The 18,740-nt window shown below is 43.5% G+C and overlaps 2 protein-coding genes across 8 annotated transcripts in view; one reads left to right on the top strand and one right to left on the bottom strand.

The window, feature by feature from the left end:
• The window catches only part of kank4 (KN motif and ankyrin repeat domains 4), a 178,823-nt gene extending 174,852 nt beyond the window's left edge, over window positions 1–3,971 (bottom strand). For 4 of the 7 annotated variants that reach the window (XM_029708023.1, XM_029708015.1, XM_029708017.1 and 1 more), the window contains exon 1: window positions 2,104–2,365. The gene's annotated coding sequence lies outside the window, so the exon portion shown is untranslated. Of the gene's footprint in view, window positions 1–2,103; window positions 2,366–3,909 lie in introns of those variants that run through there. The other 3 variants (XM_029708016.1, XM_029708022.1, XM_029708018.1) reach the window with 3 other exon arrangements.
• Window positions 3,972–4,556: 585 nt separating this feature from the next.
• On the top strand, window positions 4,557–16,478 carry usp1 (ubiquitin specific peptidase 1). The gene is made up of 9 exons (XM_029708014.1): window positions 4,557–4,768; window positions 5,278–5,496; window positions 5,944–6,094; window positions 6,216–6,317; window positions 12,182–12,351; window positions 12,556–13,271; window positions 13,648–13,812; window positions 14,043–14,244; window positions 14,479–16,478. The coding sequence occupies exons 2-9, from the start codon at window positions 5,330–5,332 to the stop codon at window positions 15,284–15,286; spliced, it is 2,481 nt and encodes an 826-aa protein (XP_029563874.1). The 5' UTR covers window positions 4,557–4,768; window positions 5,278–5,329; the 3' UTR covers window positions 15,287–16,478.
• Window positions 16,479–18,740: the final 2,262 nt, after the last annotated feature.

The raw sequence follows: 18,740 nt of genomic DNA, 5'->3' as shown, positions 1-18,740 counted from the left end.
ATGTTTCTTCATGTAGCCAACATATTTGTGCTTCGCATACTCCTCTTTGATTTAGAGGATACTGTTGCACAAACAACATGGTGATTTAAGCCACCAGCGCTGGTATCAGGCTGTATTAGTTAGCTACATTTGTTTGCTCTAACTCAGTAAATGTATTAGCTAGCTAGGTAGCCAGCTAACTAGTGATTAGCATTAGCAGCTAACAAGAAAATACAAATTGCTAAGAAAAGACAACCTAGCTGTTTGCAGATAAGAAACACAACCTAATGGTCTAATTATAGAATGCTTGTGGATTTATGTTAAGAAGCAAAGTGGAAACAACATCATTGTCATCAACATTGTTGCATGTGCTGCATTGACCATGCAGACTGAACACAAGTGTCTCATGGTCAAGCAATAACAAATGCTCTCCTTGAGTGACAGGGGGCGGGACTAGGTCGGTGTGGAAAGCAGCATGGAGAGAGAGCACAGAGAAATGACTCAAGTAGCGGTGTAAACTATAAAAATGGATGTTGCACACTGCATGTCACATTTAACAAAACAAACATTGAAATACCGTTATAGAAGGTAAAGTAAAAACCTAAACTGGCCCATGCATCAATACCGGTATATAGTAAAATATGGTATACCGCCCAGCCCTACTTCTAAGTCCATACTCCCAACAAGTTGTACCCCCCACACACAGTAGTGTTTAAGTGTTTAACCTGCATGTACAGTAAACAAATGAACCTATTTACAGTCTCAAGCGCTGTGGCTCAGCTTCAGTACAGATGACTCTCTACCTCAAAGGGAGTCACCCTAACACACATACACAATGACTAGGGCACTGGCCAACGGTGGGTAGCAGCTGTGTGATGTTGTGCAGAATCAAACAACACAACACACTCATTATCATTACCTGGGGAGGGGAGGTAACTAAGAGCAGTAAGTTCTACTAACAGAGCTCTCCTGTTGGTGAACTCAAAGAAAAACCCACTAACACATAAACACAGAGCTAAACCAGAATAAAGACCACACACACACACATTATGTATACCGATGAACCAAATCAACAGCACAAACATGAACAGATCTACAGACACAAACACACAAACACTGCACACAAGGACCAAAATAGCCACATATACAGAAAGAACAACATTACACACACTGGCTCTCCAAAGAGGCAGACTCTCTGCCATCCCCTGCTCCACTCTGCCAGCCCCCCTGCTCCAGGCAGGCTCCACAGAGTAGAGGCAGCTAGGCAGAAAGGTAGCCCAGAGATCAGATAAAAGTAAACGCCTTGCATTTAATGTATCCCTCTCTGAGAAGCCAACAATGGACGATGCACTCAACTCACAGACTCACTAACCAGGCAGGAGTCAGGAGCAATGCTGTGTGCATACATGCAGGCTGTAAAAGAGCAGCCAAGCGAATATGCACTCAAGTTAAAGCCCAGCCTAGTGCAATGCTCTCTCTCTCTCTCGATATCCATTTCTGTCTCTCTTTTTCTTTCTCTCCATCACTTTCTCTCTCTCTTTCTCCCTGTCCATCGCCATTCCCCTGTATGCTTGTCCTGGCTGTAAGAGCCTGGTTGGCTGAGTGAACCCCCAGCTGTAAGACATTAGCCAGCCCAACAGAGCTCTAAACTAAAACATGGCACGGTCAACCGCACATTGGGATAGAATATGGAATACAGCGACAGTCAAGAGCTCTAATAGACCCATGAAGACAGACCATAGTGGTTACACTGAGTGTGTACTCTCTCTCTCGCTCCGTGTGTGTGTGTGTGTGTGTGTGTGTGTGTGTGTGTGTGTGTGTGTGTGTGTGTGTGTGTGTGTGTGTGTGTGTGTGTGTGTGTGTGTGTGCAGCATCCTATTACCACATTCTGAAAGTCTGAAAACCCCCAAGGAACAGAGGAGAGAATAAAACATGATATCGGAGGACAGGAAGAAAGGAGAGTGGGGGGACTGGAGATAGTAACAAACCAGAGCAGAAAAGAAGACTGAAGGAATGACAGAGAATCCCACATGAGAAAACACACAGATAAGAAAAGAGTTGAGAGAAGGAAATGAGAGAAGGAAATGAGGAAGAAAGAGCAGAATCTCTGTCATATCTTCTCACCTCTAAACAAGGCTCTTATTTTCTTAGTCTTCTTCAGAGGTGTTGATGGAAGTTCAGTTTCCTGCCTCAGTCCTCTGTCAGTGTCCTCTGTGTGTGTGTGTGTGTGTGTGTGTGTGTGTGTGTGTGTGTGTGTGTGTGTGTGTGTGTGTGTGTGTGTGTGTGTGTGTGTGTGTGTGTCTCTGTGTCTATGTCTCGCTCATACTCAGCATCTGGAGCAGAGGAACAGGAACAATTGAGTTGAGTGTAGAGGACTGAACATATGGGACGGTAAAGTACTTTACAACCACCAGCACCGCTGTGCTGAGGGGGCCGGACTAGCTGGTGGGGACACACCCACTTTCCTCAGCACTGGTCCAATGAGAGTGCTGGGGGTCAGATCACACACACACACACACACACACACACAGTGGGCAGGCAGCTGGACTGAAGAGAGACAATTTGGCGTGGCTGCTTTAAGACTGAGAGGAAAATAAACCCACTGATGAAAAAGCAAAACAACGAGGGGGATTTAAAAAGCAAAACAACAAGGGAGATTTAAAAAGCAAAACAACAAGGGAGATTTAAAAAGCAAAACAACAAGGGAGATTTAAAAAGCAAAATAACAAGGGAGATTTAAAAAGCAAAACAACAAGGGAGATTTAAAAAGCAAAACAACAAGGGGGATTTCTAAGCAGGACAGTTTGAACATGTAGCCCAATGTCTGCGATGGTATGACTGCGCACTCACTGTAGCATGTGTGTGTGCGTGTGTGTGTGTTTGACTGGGGAGGGGGGGATGTAATGCTAAGCCCCACTGTAATTACAAAAAACAGCACTGGGGGCTTCATTTCTGCGGCTCCAGGACATACTTGTCATTCTTGGAGTGCACTACCCTCTCCCTCTATCCCTGTCTCTCTCTCCATGCATTTCCCCTAATGATCCCACTCTAGCTGCTATACCACCCATAGACCTGAGCTGGAATCAGCAGGCCAGGCAGGCAGTAAGGCTACCTCCTTCAATAGCATACCTATCCCACTATCAGACTAGCTCTACAACCATAGAATAAATATAATCATTATATTTAGTATACAACATCATGCATTAGATTAAATACTGTCATATCGAGGTACATCTATTGCACAATCGTGTAATGACAAAACATGGGACATCATGTGCTATCTGCTTGATAGCCTTTATATTTGATTTAACATATCCAGTAATGTTATGCATGTTACAGTAACCTAGACTACATACTGGGTAAATCAACGCAGCAATAATGTCATCTCTCAGGGTTCCGTACCAGAGCTTGGGGCCGCAGTAGCCCTGGTATGCTATGGAGCATCGACCAGAATGTATTCTCCAAGCTCAGCTCCATCGAGACGTCGGGCTGCTGACCAGGCAAGGAACCGCAGCAGCAGCTCAATGCCCTGCATGCATTAACCCGCTCTGTATTAACAAATACAGTGACTCGGTAGTATCCGCAAGCCGTTTTGTGCTAATGGCCTCGATATCTGTAGTAGGGTGCCAGAATATACACCTGTCATTTATTTTGGCTATAAGTCAACTGAACGCATGGATCTTCATTGGGATACATACATGTGCAAGATATAAAAGAAAAACATAACGTTAGTCACGGATTATTAAATGGATGCAATAGCATACGGATCTCCCCTACGGATGGGATATAGGTTACACCGTTACATCAAATGATAGAGAATATTCCCTATAGCCTATATAAAGCATTTGACATAGCGAATACATTTCAGATATTTTCCATTACATGAAAACCACTGCAACAAAACGGGTACAAATATGATAGATGTCTTACCGTTAATTATTGCAAGGTAAATATGCTCCAAAATTTCGAGATGCACTATTTCTCAGGGAAGCGCACGATATTAATGATATATTCATGTCCAAGGTTCCCCCCTGCTGGCTAGAATCTTGTACTGGAGTGTATCTCGACCTGGAATCATTACCATCGATCAGAGATCACTGATTATCACTCTCCAATCGTTTAATTATATTGATATATTTAGGGGGAAATAATGTAATTATGGTGTATACATTTTTGATGTAGCAACTGTTTTCAGACCAACAAAGCGAGACAATGTTCATGCATGATACAAAAAAACAAATACATTGGTTGTCCCTCTAAAGATGGCTGCTCTACGGTGACGTTTCACGGTCTTGGCTAGAAAAGATCCAGCTTTTGTCAAATTAACGTCAGATTTGACTCTTCGTAGCAGGTTAGGATAACTAACGTAGCAGGTTATAATATGTTGGTTAAGATTACAAAAAGGGTTAGGGTTAGCTAAAATGCACACAAAAAACTACTTTTGACAAATGCTGGATCCCTTCTAGTCATGACCGTGTTTCTCCCGTGACATGTCTCAAGAAATGCCTGTTGCATTACTTCGTTTTCACTTTCTAAAATTTAAATCAGCGATGGTAGTTTTTGTTGTTAATTAATAATGACATTTTTTCTAACATGATTGTATTTTTGTATTATTATAATTGACGTTAATGATCTCGTGCAGGCGCGGGTGCCGCTGGGGTCTTGCGGTTGGAAAAAGCGCCAAGTCCTGCGCACATTGCGTGGTTTATCAAATGGTTATCCAAATATACTATGAAATTGAATAAGCTATCGCAGAAATCGAAAATAAAGTATAACATGACTCAGTAAGGTGAGTAAACTAAAGTGGTTGGATATATTTTGGTTATCACTGGCTTTGCTAGCAACTGAAACCGCCCGGTGTTGTTGTTTTTTCCCCCTCACTCACTGCGTACTTAGCAAGATGGCTAGCTAGCTGGCACACTAACAGGATGGTAGTTAGTTAGATAATTATAACTTAGAAATGACATATTACCACATTTTGTAAACGGCATGTGTTGGTAAATAGCTACTTCGCTAGCTTGACGTTATTGACAACCAGCTCAGCTTTTGGTTATCTTAAGTTAGCCTGCTAGGCTACCCATTTATCAGCCATCTCAGATGACATCTGGTGCTATCAGCAAGCTAACTAACGTTAGTTAGCTAGATGAACTGAATGCAGATGCCACTAGTCCTGTAGTCTATCTAGTCAACAAACAACTTAGTATCAGCGTAATTCACGTGTCTTTTTGCTAGCTAACTATCTGAGAGGGAGTATAAACTTGCGAAATTAACCCAGTCTCACTTTCGCTCTGTTGCCAGTGTGGAGCGCTGTTGTGTTGGCTGTATCATCAATTACTAAATACGGTCGAAGATGCCCGGCCTACAGGGCGATGCCGCGGCTCTTGGGAGCCCCATCAAAAAGAGCAAACTCTCTCTGAAGTTTTTCCAGAAGAAGGAGACGAAGCGAGCCTTGGACTTCTCCGAATCTCAAGTAGAGGAACCAAAACCAGTCAGAGTTGAACCTGAGGAGCCTACAAGGTGAGTGACAGTTTTTACTGGGGTAAGTTAAATGTGAGACCGAAGTTGGGGTAAACTGATATGAATGCAAATATTCTAATGCAACGCTATTGACCAATCAAAGCTCACTAAAGCTTCCAGACAATACTGGATTGACTGTTGATACCTAGCCTGCTTGCTAGCACCCACATGAGGGCGAAGCTATCGATTGTTCGTTTTGTGTAAATCCCCTCTGAGGTAGGGTCTTGTTTGCACGCCCACTCAATTTAAAGTACTGTATTTATTATGGATCCCCATTAGCCTTCCTGGGGTCCAGCAAAATTAAGGCAATTTATACCATTTTAAAACATTACAATACATTCACAGATTTCACAACACACTGACATTGGCAACTATTTTACATTTAGCCTCAGATGTACTTAGGAATATGGTTTTGAGAACCTTTCATGTGTATCCATTATTTTCTAGCTGTGACCAGGTTGTGCCAATCCCACTGCCTGGACCTGCCCCGTGTCCAACCTCTCCCATCTGCCCCAGTGACAAGGGAGAGGAGACGCTGGTGCCCTTTGTTGGGCTCAATAACCTGGGAAACACCTGTTACCTGAACAGCATTCTACAGGTGTGGTATCTCATTCTCAACAGCTGCATCATGCCATCAACATTTGATAACTGTATAGGTAAGCAAATTATTATCATACTAAATGGTTTAGAAATGAAACTGTTCTTTATCACCAACCCAGGTATTGTACTACTGTCCTGGGCTCAGAGATGGCATCAAGAACCTCTACAGTTTGTCCAAATCAAGGGACAAGCAAAAGGAAGAGGCTGCTAATAGTGATGAGGTATGTTAGCTATGTACAACAATGTGAGGTTGACCATGCAGTTGGATTTTAACAGTGAGGAGGAGACAGCAGTTCTTTACTTTACTTGCCCAGGGTGAGGCTTTTATTAAAAGTGAGGAATTTACAGAAATAACAAACTGGCCAAAGAGCAACAAAGTACAAACTGAATTGTATTGGCTTGTTCAAAAGAAATCACAAACTTCAATCATGCCTCAAAAATCTTGCAGCATGTTGGTCTGTTCCTTGTCTGTCTCCCTAAAACTAATGGTGCGCGACTCCAGGATTTGGAGTCTACACGCTGAAACGGACACGTGTACACCATGTCATTATTGCAGTCCTACTAGGAAGACATTTGTGTTTTAGAAGACCGACATGACCACGATGCTGCCCATTTGCTCATCAACTTAGCCTATAACAGGCTTATTTTGTTTGAATAAAGGTGATGTGTAGGAACTCATATTTCTGCAGTGTGCAGGAGGCTTGACGGATCCCATGGGATGATGTGGTGCACTCTACGTTGATAAGCCTTTTTTTGCCATGTTATAGCCCTATTCGGACAGGTATTACTAGACGTTGGTTATGTAATTATTATCCAAGCATGTGCGTTATTCCAGAGGATTCACACAGGATTCTCTTTTTCAATTTAATTGACTTATGATGGAAGCTAGGAGGTTTTGATTCTAGGTGTGAAGACATTTCAACGTCGTGTCTAGACAATAATAGACCACTGATACCTCGGGTTGGGCAGTATCTAGATGTTCATACAGGCCTTCTCTCATCCCAGGATTTACTGTGTTACCGGCTTAGTACACAAGGGGGTGCCAAAAGAAACCTGCAAAAAGGCCCATTGGGCATCTATTACCAGAATTATTATAAAATTAGCACAAGTAACAGCGTATTTCCATGGAGGCAGCTAGCTAAATATGCTAAGGGGGGCAAAATGAAAATAAACAAATCCAGCCAATCCAGCTCAGTTATACATTTTTGGTGAGTTTGTACATTTACAAGCAAATGTGAACGAAACAGTGCAAATGAACAAAGTTTTGACGCTTGCATCCGCCAAACCCAGATACGTTCCTCAGACTGCCAGATGGTGAAGCATGATTCATCACTCCAGAGAACACGTTTCCACTGCTCCAGAGTCCAATGGCGCCGAACTTTACACCACTCCAGCCGACACTTGGCATTGCGCATGGTGATCTTAGGCTTGTGTGCGGCTGCTCGGCCATGGAAACCCATTTCATGAAGCTCCCGACAAACAGTTATTGCGCTGACGTTGCTTCCAGGGGCAGTTTAAAACTGTAGTGAGTGTTGCAACCGAGGACAATTTGTACACGCTATGCGCCTCAGCACTCGGCTGTCCCGTTCTGTGAGCTTGTGTGGTCTACCACTTCATGGCTGAGCCATTGTTACAAGACATTTCCACTTCACAATAACAGTACTTAAAGTTGACCTGTGGAAACTCTAGCAGGGCAGAAATTTGACAAACTGACTTGTTGGAAAGGTGGCACCCTATGATTGTACCACAGTTCTTCAGTAAGTTCATTCCACTGCCAATGTTTGTCTATGGAGATTGCATGGCTGTGTGTTCGATTTTGTACACCTGTCAGCAATGGGTGTGGCTGAAATGGCCAAATCCACTAAATTGAAGGGGTGTCCACATACTTTTGCATATAAAGTGGAGCAGTGGCAGCTGTACAGAACTCATCCAAAGGGCTTTGACTTCTCAAACATGGCAAAAAGCTAACAGAATATGATACCCTGTCACCTTATTAATTCAGCCACTTAAACTGACCAAGAATAAACGCAACATGCAACAATTTCAACGGCCCTAATCTATGGATTTCACATGACTGGGAATACAGATATGCATATGTTGGTCACAGGTACTGTAACTTAAAAAAAAGGTAAGGGCGTGAATCAGAAAGCCAGTAAGTATCTGGTGACCACCATTTATCTCATGCAGCGTGACACTTCTCCTTCGCATAGAGTTGATCAGGCTTTTGATTGTTGAATGTTGTCCCACTCCTCTTCAATGGCTGTTGCTATTGTACACGTCGCTGTAGAGCATCACATGCTCGATGGGTGACATGTCTGAGTATGCAGGCCATGAAAGAGCTGGGACATTTTCAGCTTCCAGGAATTGTACAGATCCTTGCGACATGGGGCCCCGTATTGTCATGCTGTCACGAGGTGATGGCGGGGGACAAATGGCACAACAATGGGCCTCTGGATCTCGTCACAGTTTCTCTGTGCGTTCAGATTACCATCGATAAAATGCAATTGTGTTCGGTCTCCTTAGCGTATGCCTGCCTATACCATAAGCCCACCGCCACTATGCTGATGTTAACGTTGTGAACAGTGCCCCAAACTGCTCGCCCACACAACGCCATACACGCTGCCTGAAATCTACCCAGTACAGTTGAAACTGGGATACATCTGGAAAAAGTAGCCACTCTTTGCCTTGATGACAGCTTTGCACACTTGGCATTCTCTCAACCAGTTTTGTGAGGTAGTTACCTGGAATACATTTCAATTAACAGGTGTGCCTTGTTAAAAGTTAATCTGTGCAATTTCTTTCCTTAATGCGTTTGAGCCAATCAGTTGTGTTCTGACAAGGTAGGAGTGGTATACAGAAGACAGCCCTATTTGGTAAAAGACAAAGTCCATATTATGGCAAAAACAGCTCAAATAAGCAAAGAGAAACGACAGCCCATCATTACTTTAAGACATGAAGGTAAGTCAATCTGAACATTTCAAGAACTTTGAAAGTTTCTTTTAAGTGCAGTCGCAAAAACCATCAAGCACTATGATGAAACTGGCTCTCATGAGGACCGCCACAGGAAAGGAAGACCCAGAGTTACCTCTGCTGCAGAGGATAAGTTCATTAGAATTACCAGCCTCAGAAATTGCACCCCAAATAACTGCTTCAGAGTTGAAGTAACAGACACATCTCAACATCAACTGTTCAGAGGAGACTGTGAATCAGGCCTTCTTGGTTGAATTTCTGCAAAGAAACCACTACTAAAGGACCCCAATAATAAGAAGAGACTTGCTTGGGCCAAGAAACATGAGCAATGGACATTAGAACGGTGGAAATCTGCCCTTTGGTCTGTTGAGTCCAAACGTAATTTTTGGTTCCAACCTCGGTGTCTTTGTGAGATGCAGAGTAGGTGAACGGATGATCTCCGCATGTGTGGTTCCCACCGCAAAGCATGGAGGAGGTGGTGTGGGGGTGCTTTGCTGGTGACAGTCTATGATTTATTTAGAATTCAAGGCACATAACCAGCATGGCTACCACAAAATTCTGCAGCGTTACGCCATCCCATCTGGTTTGGGCTTAGTGGGACTATCATTTGTTTTTCAACAGAACAATGACCCAACACACTTCCAGGCTGCGTAAGGGCTATTTTACCAAGAAGGAGAATGGTGGAGTGTTGCATCAGATGACCTGGCCTCCACAATCACCCGACCTCAACCCAATTGAGATGTTTTTGGATTAGCTGGACGGCAGAGTGAAGGAAAAGCAGCCAACAAGTGCTAAGCATATGTGGGAACTCCTTCAAGAGTATTGGAAAAGCATTCAGGGTGAAGCTGGTTGAGAGAATGCCAAGAGTGTGCAAAGCTGTCGTCAAGGCTAAGGGTGGCTACTTTGAATATAAAATATATTTTGATTTAACAATTTTTTGGTTACTACATGAGTCCATGTGTTATTTCATTGTTTTGATGTCTTCACTATTATTCTACAATGTAGAACATAAGAAAAACTCTTGAATGAGTAGCTGTGTCCAAACATTTGACTGGTACTGTAAATATACGTACGTACACACACAATGCATTCGGTAAGTATTCAGACCCCTTGACTGTTTACACATTTTGTTATGTTACAGCCATATTCTAAAATTAAATAGTTTTCCCCTCAATCTACACACTACCCCATAATGACAAACCAAAAACAGCTTTTTAGAAATTTTTGCAAATGTATTCAAAATAAAGAACTGATATCACATTTAGGTAAGTATTCCGACCCTTTACTCAGTACTTTGTTGAAGCACTTTTGGCAGCAATTACAACCTTGAGTCTTCTTGGGTATGATGCTACAAGCTTGGCACACCTGTATTAGCAGAGTTTCTCAGATTCTTCTCTGCAGATCCTCAAGCTCTGTCAGGTTGGATGGGGAGAGTTGCTGCACAGCTATTTTCAGGTCTCTCCAGAGATGTTTGTTGAAGTTCGGTCTCTGGCTGCGCCACTCAAGGACATTCAGAGACTTGTCCCAAAGCCACTCCTTCATTGTCTTGGCTGTGTGCTTAGGGTTGTTGTCCTGTTGGAAGGTGAACCTTCGCCCCAGTCTGAGGTCCTGAGTTTTCATCAAGGATCTCTGTACTTTGCTGTTCATCTTTCCCTCGATCCTGATTAGTCTCCCAGTCACTGCCGCTGAGAAACATCCCCACAGCAGGATGCTGCCACCACTATGCTTCACCGTAGGGATGGTGCCAGGTTTCCAACAAGACATGACGCTTGGCATTCAGGCCAAAGAGTTCAATCTTGGTTTCATCAGACCAGAGAATCTTGTCTTGTATTTGCACTTGAGATGCCTTTTATGGATGAGATCGTGAACTTGCCCTGCTTTAGGTTTAGCAGGGATGCCCTGCTTTGTAGTCTATTGCCTAGGACAGGGCTCTCCGAACCTGTTTGTGGAGAGCTACCATCTTGTAGGTATTCAAACTAACCCTAATCTAGCACATCTGATTCAATAATTAGCTGGATGTTAAGATGAATCTGGTTAATTACAACTGGGGTTGGAGTGAAAAACCTTCAGGAAGGTAGCTCTCCAGGAACAGGGTTGGGAGAGCCCTGACCGAGGACATCAACAGCCAAACAGGCTTTCATTATATAAACTATAGACAATTTTTATTGCACATTTAAGGATAATTAAACTGATGCATTTGATGATGTTCAACTTCAATTCAATGGCACTTTGAAGAAAAGCTTAGCCATACTCATTGATAACCGTACATACATACTTTTGATGACTTTACAAGACATTGCGAGATACAGATTACCAAGCCTATGCGCACGGTTCCAACAGTTTGTCTCGATCCTGTCCCTCACTGGCTCGCCTGCTCTTTCTCTTTGTTTTGAAAACAAAGTGTGTGTTTGGTCTTCAGTCTGTTGTGTGTAGAATAGCTCATCCTACTCATTGATAGCGCCTACTTTAGTGAAGTTGCGCGAGACATTGCAAGCCCAAAAATTGCCTAGATACAGCATTGTAATAGCCTATGCCTGCAGGGTTCTGAAGGTCTGCTTAGAGGCCGACATGCCTGCCTGGCTGTGCCCTCTCTCGTTAGCCTGCTCTCTCTTTGCTGTGAAAGATGCAAGAGTTTGTTCTCGGAAGTAGCCTATGCCAACTAGTTTACCCCTTTGCAAAATACTGAATATTAGGAGTCGATTCTTGATATCCAGAAATGGGAGTAGACTCCCCACCACTACCTAAAACAGACAAATGACTGTTTTAGATTGGCCATTGCATGATGGGTAGTCCTATGAGAATCATTCACATCGGGATACGAAAATTAACATTACAATGCACAAATTATAATCCAGATTATTAAAGTCACAATCATGCATACATTTATACCAGCGCACACATCTCAATAAAGGTGCGTGTCTGGTTATTATCTGGCAAGACTTTAGATTCCCTATGATGATGTTTCCAATATAGCGATGCATTTCCTAAGACCTCAGTCAACATATGCTTCAGTTACACTGTCATCAATGCTGCCTATAATAAGTAGCATGTTGAAATCTGTTGAACGTAGACCATATGAATACTATAATAACAGGAATCCCTCTTTCTCCCTCAGCAGACGGAGGGTCCAGAGGAGGCGGTGCCGGTGCACATGGAACTGCTGGGTAGTTTCCACAGTCTGATCACCTCGGTAGAGCAGCTCCAGTCCAGCTACCTGCACAACCCTGACAAGTACAGTGACGGGGAGCTGGCCACACCTCCACGCAAACTACTAAACACACTCAGGTCAGACCCCACAGCACTACAGCAAGGCCCTGCAATACTGGGTCACATTCATTAGGCAGAATATTATGGAAGTTTATCGGTGGTGGGATGATACAGAAACCAGGATTTTAGCTTTACAGCAAGCTTCCTCAAATCAGGGTTTCACCGTCCTTGAACAAGATGTTTGGTATTGTATTTGACTGACTGATGGTTGTGTGTTTACAGACAGCTGAACCCCATGTACGAAGGCTACCTACAGCACGATGCCCAGGAGGTGCTGCAGTGCATCCTGGGATACATCCAGGAGGCCTCTGAGACCATCAGGAAGGAACAGGAGGGTGACCAGGACGATGTCATAGAGGTCAAGCCAGGCAGTTCTGCCCCTGTTGAAGCCCCGTTGGTGCCCACAGAGGAGCAGGCCCAAACTTCAGAAACATCACTTGATGATGATGGCCAAACCAGTGGTAAGAGGAAGAGCGATACAGAGGCAGGCAACGCCAAGAAGAAGCCCAAATCCGTCAAGTCCAAGAATGCTGCTGCTGTTGCAGCCGACGATGGCAAACCCCTCACCCGCTCCAAGAGGAAGTCTACCGGTGGCATCACTGTAGCACCGAAATACAAAGGTGAAGAAGAGGGGGAGAAAAGTGATGTGGGGGTGAAAGGAGAGGTGGAGGTGGCCCCTAAAGAGGCGGAGGTTAAGCGGAAGAAGAGGCCCAAATTGAGCTGGCTGAGGCCCTCGGGGAAGCAGCCCAGTATCTTCTCTAAGTTCATGAGCATGGGACGGATCAGCTGCCACACAGGAGGGAAGACCGAGACAGCCAAACCTAACCAGGAGGAGGCGGGTCCTAGCCAACCTCAGGAGAATGATGGTGGGGAACACAGGAAGAACCCTCAGGAGAAGGTAACGGAAGTGCCGGAGGAGGAGAAAGCTAAAAGTGAAGGTGAGTTTATAGTTGTAGAATCATGCTGTTGGAAACATACTTGGTCATCGATCATGTCCTGTCTGTCACAGGATTTGTACCCTTGCTTTAGCCATTTGGCGCTCCCGAGTGGCACAGCGGTTGAAGGCACTGCATCTCAGTGCTAGAGGTGTCACTACAGACCCTGGTTCGATTCTAGACTATCACAACTGGAGGTGATTGGGAGTCCCATAGGGTGGCGCACAATTGGCACAGTGTCGTTAGGGTTTGCCCGGTGTAGGCCGTCATTGTAAATAAGAATTTGTTCTTAACTGACTTGCATAGTTAGATAAAACAAACAATCTAATAGTTTTGTTTATTATTATGTTAAATGCTGACTTTCCTCTCTCTTGTCCAGAGTGCCTGGGTGTGGACTTGATGGAGCATCTGTTCCAGGGCTGTCTGGTGTTGAGGACGCGCTGTCTGGAGTGTGAGTGTTACACCGAGAGGAGAGAAGACTTCCAGGACATCAGTGTCCCAGTGCAGGAGGAAGAACCCTGCAGCCCAGACAGCAGCTCAGAGGGTAATTAGAGTTGTGTGTGTGTGTGTACACACTCGGTGTTCTTGTATAAATGGGCTAGTTCTGCAGCGCAAGACTGTACAATACTCAAATTAGTACATTGTTGCACATACATGAACAGTCACCACTCAAACAAGTTGTCAAAGATCAGCCAAAGCACAACGCCGTCTCACAAATGTCTATCCGCTCATATTCCAACTTCCTCCCCCCAACCCTCTCTCTCCACCCCCCAGTCTCCCCTGATCCCAAACCGGTGCTGAAGACTCTGAAGTGGGCCATCTCCCAGTTTGCCTCAGTGGAGAGGATTGTAGGGGAGGACAAGTACTTCTGTGAGACCTGCCACCACTACACAGAGGCTGAGAGGAGTCTCCTGTTTGATAAAACCCCAGAGGTCGTCACTATCCATCTCAAGTGCTTCTCAGCCAACGGGTTAGAGTGAGTCTTCAGTGTTTATCTGCCGGGTTTTGCTTTTACTCTAGATTGATGCTTTATTGTCCTCAGAGAGAGTAACAGTTTCCTAAGAGCCTGTCATAAATATCCACACAATCAGATACAACACATGAATGTAATACCGTATTAATACAATGGCACATGGTAAGCAGATCTCAGGAAAGTCAGGGACCTCTCCATCGTTCTTCGGCTTGTGTAAACTGTCTCCCTCTTGTTCAGGATGGACCCGTACGGCGGCCTCTCAAAGGTGAACACACCCCTACAGACCCCGCTGAAGCTCTCTCTGGAGGAGTGGTGCACGCACCCCTCAGCCACTGCTACCGGAGGGCAGCACTACCAGCTGTTTGCTGTGGTCATGCACAGCGGGGTCACCATCTCCAGCGGACACTACACCACTTACATCAGGATGATGGACCTTAAGGACACCAAGGTCCGCCTACCCGAGGGGGATGAGAAGCAGGGAGAAGAGGAGTGTGGCGGGAAAGTGACGGGTCCGGAACCCAAAGAAGAGGTGCTGGATTATGACGATGGGGAAGTGTCCTTCAGTCTCCGTGGTAAGGCAGGACAGAGTGGTTCTGTGAATGCTAACTCCACCAACACCAGTAAGATGGGCTCCAAGAAGGCTTCAGACGGGGTAGGACTTCTGGGGGGTCAGAGGAGCCTGTCCAGCTATGACCTAGGGGGCAACAAGCAGACAACCAACTCAGACAAAGCTGCCTGTACTGGGGTAGAGAGCAACGCCACTAGATCATCCAGGCGGACCTCCAGTGCCCCGGGACACAGCGGTAGTGGAGGGGTTAAGAAGGAGCCTGGGGAGGGGGGCGAGGAGGCCTCTGTGGCTGGGTGTGAGGGGGTTGGGGTGGCTACGGAGCAGGCCCTAAGCAGCCTGCTGCAGTATGAAGGGAAGTGGATGCTGTTTGACGACTCTGAGGTGCATCTCTTTGAGGAGGAGGACTTTCTGAGAGCCTGTTCTCCAGAAACCTGCTCCACATCTACCCCATATCTTCTGTTCTATAGGAGGGTCTGAAACTTCTGTATGTTTGTAGGTGAATTAAGTATTTTCCTTGATTCCTCTCTCCTTACCTCTTTCTCAAATGTCATATGGAAGTGTCGAGAGCATTGGAAAAGATCTCCTGAGGTTTTGAGAACGAGTCAACTTGAGATTCAGCCTGGTTGGCTTGCTGGGTTTGATACTCCTGTCACTGTTTATAACCTGTTTAATATTAAATGAATGTTATAAAACAAAATGTTTAATATTCAGTTTATTTTTTGTGTGTGCTGGGAATATAACATTAGCAAAGTCTACAAAAATGCACCTTGGCACTTATGACATCATGCAACTTGTCCTTTGATTTTCCTGCCCTCTTGTTGGAAGTGGTCTGAATGGAAAGTACAATGTTTCTCCCCGACACTATTTTTTTGGGTTTCAGATTATTTTTTTATAAAGAGCACATTTTTATTCTTGTACATCTTTATCCTGTTCCGGCTTCATGCCTTCTGTCCAGGAGAGAAATGTCTGTTGATTAATGTTCATACTGTTGGTCTGTCAGAAATAAGAGGACTAGTTTTGTCCATAATGTTTAAGTTCAGTTATATTCAGATAAACTGGCCATCTTGGTCTGGTTCTTGGTGGAATAACTTTTGCACGTGAAGAAAAATAAATGACTTCTCTTGGTTGCTATAATTTTGTACAAGGTTTTATAAGTGAATGAAAGCAGTGATTTAAATACCTAGCCAATAAGATAGACAATCACTTTACAAAATGCTAGTACAACATTGCATAGCTGTTAGTCTCAGATTTGATATGTATAGAGGGGAAGAAGACTGTTTTGGCTTCAGGGATTGTCTACCCTAGGGCTCTATTCAGTCCGTATCGCAGAAGTTCAGCTTTACAGCGTGATTTAAATTTAAAGGCAATGTTCCTGCTTTAGTGGAGACTGCATTCACGGTAGATGCTGCGGATGTCGGCTCAATGGGGAAATTACCTTTAAATGTATATCGCGGAATGTAACGTTTCAGCTTTAGATTGAATAGAGCCCCTATTCTTGGCTTTTTCCTCAGTTGGTTTTCTCCTGAAGTTGTGCAGTTTTGTTCAATGGCAGTACCTCATTCCAGTGAAGGTCTGTGGCCATACTGTCTGACTTACTGGCCCTATGAAAGAGCATACCTAGAATGATAAAGTACTATACAAGCAATAAAGTTTGAACTTTCATGTAAAACTGACTTTCTATTCATCCTTTCCCTGCTGTGAAGTGTTATAGATTTAAAATAAATGGTTTGGGTTTGAAACCAGGAAAGTAGAGTAAGTTACTTTTTAATGTGAATAATTCCCTCTCCTGCTATAATTTGTAGATTCTCTTGTACATGTAATAAAACACCAGCATATGCAAAGCACTTGTGTGCATTTCCAAATGTTACTTAACTAATATTTACCAATCTACAAGGTGATTGTCAAATGTCACCATGGCTAGTTTAACAGACCACAATGGTTTATTTATACATTTCATGTATTACTGCTCTGTTTACTTGGCATCTTTTTTGGGGGAGGGGGGATTTGTATTCATTTCAAATATATTTTGTCTAATACATTTGTCCAGGCCTCACTTGTTCCTTGACTAGCACCATTCATCGCTGTCGATAATTTGGTTCTAACTTTTAATAGTAACTTTATCCACTGTCGAATTGGGAGAGAGAGGTGATTGCCATCTAAGTAGGAGCCAACTTTTTTGGCAGAAATGCTGCCTGCCAACTAATCAAAGCATTTAACTGTAGGATACTCCCACATCATATGAAGGAATGTGCCTACCTGATTTTAGGGGACAGTGAACAATTGGGAGTTGGGGACAATTTCATTAAACTTTTCCTTGGTGTTAAATAGTCAAATTTAAAATGTATAATTTGGATTACGGGATGCCAAGGTCATATTTTTCCACATTCTGTTGCCGTTAAAGGTATGTTCATACTATTTTAATAGCTGGCTCAGAATAGGAGCTTTCCTAAAGTTTATATATTATAGAGATCAGTCCTTTCGGGAGCCCAACTCATTTATTTATAAATGGTTCGTTAACTGCGTTTCCCAAAGGACTCCATAGCTGACTTAAGTTGACTGGTCAGAAACAACTGAAAAGACAAGGAATGCTGGGTCAATGTATTGATACATAAACAAATGTATTCCTATATCAACTTTATTGTTGATTCAATTGTAAAATACAATCAGTTTGTTAGTCTAGGCTACAACTAAAATAAAATCCAGATTTTTATATTATATAAAATGTATACAAAATGTTTGGTCAATGGCTGCATCATGTTATGGGTATGCTTGTCCTCGGCAAGGACTGAGGAGTTTGATAAAAATAAAACGAAATAGAGCTAAGCACAAGGAAAATTCTAGAGGAAAACCTGGTTCAGTGTGCTTTCCAACAGATACTGGGAGACAAATGAACCTTTCAGCAGGACAATAACCTGAAACACAAGGCCAGTTGCTTACCAAGATGACATTGAATGTTCCTGAATGGCCAAGTTACAGTTTTGACTTAAATCAGCTTGAACATCTATGGCAAGACTAAAAAATATCAACACTTAAGAGCTTGAAGAATTTAAAAAAGAATAATGCGGAAATATTGTACAATCCAGATGTGCAAAGCTCTTAGACATACCCAGAAAGTCTCAGCTGTAATCACTGCCAAAGGTGATTCTAACATGTATTGACTCAGGGGTGTGAACACTTATTAGATGTAAATTAGATGTTTCTGCATTTCAATTTCAATACATTTGCAAACATTTCTAAAAACATGTTTTCACTTGGTCATTATGGGCTATTGTGTGTGACTGGGTGAGAAAAACAAAAATTGATTAGACTGGTAGAGGGGTAATTGATACAAGTTTATCAAGCACTGTGACTTCGACCAGTACTTCATTTAGCGCTGTCTCCAGATCAGCTGTAGACATACTCTCAATACATTCTCCATTTAGAGCACTCCTGATGGCAGCGTCATCTACCTTCAGAATATTATCTGTCTTGTCTATGAACATCATTCCACTGGTTTTCCTTCCCATTTGGGACAAACTGGCTCCACAGATTTTCCCCTTAAACTTCTCACATCTATGATTAGCCACACTGTAAATTACACTGGATGGTGTTGTACCCAGTGTGATCCTGCCCCAAAACTGACCAGCAGAGACGTTGGTGATTCTGTACCATTGCCCCTCTTCAACCATCTTCGGTTTCCACACGGTTAGCTCAGCAAGTGCGTTCAAATCAGCAACACTATACTCCACCTTTCGCATGTCTGTCCCAGCTCGTGTTTTACCTTGGCTCTCATTCAGCTTCCGGATCACAAGAACAGTAACGTTCACCTATAAAGGAGAAAAAATACAAATACTCTTACCCAAAAGGAGAGAGAAAATACAGACATGGGCGATAAACCAGTAACATTTACTTTCAGTCACAGTGGGTATCATACACATATTCTAAAGCCTCA

The sequence above is a fragment of the Salmo trutta genome, chromosome 22 (genome assembly GCF_901001165.1).
Source record: "Salmo trutta chromosome 22, fSalTru1.1, whole genome shotgun sequence".
Classification (NCBI taxonomy): Eukaryota; Metazoa; Chordata; class Actinopteri; order Salmoniformes; family Salmonidae; genus Salmo; species Salmo trutta.
The sequence above is the reverse complement of the archived record's forward strand: the minus strand, read 5'-3'. Positions and strand labels throughout refer to the sequence as shown.

What these genes read in the sequence shown, in the direction of transcription:
- usp1 (XM_029708014.1), top strand. Translation starts at nt 5,330, where the DNA reads ATGCCCGGCCTACAGGGCGATGCCGCGGCTCTTGGGAGCCCCATCAAA. An exon ending in GAACCTGAGGAGCCTACAAG is followed by an intron (nt 5,497 to 5,943) that starts GTGAGTGACAGT and finishes ATTATTTTCTAG; the next exon opens with CTGTGACCAGGTTGTGCCAA. An exon ending in ACCTGAACAGCATTCTACAG is followed by an intron (nt 6,095 to 6,215) that starts GTGTGGTATCTC and finishes TCACCAACCCAG; the next exon opens with GTATTGTACTACTGTCCTGG.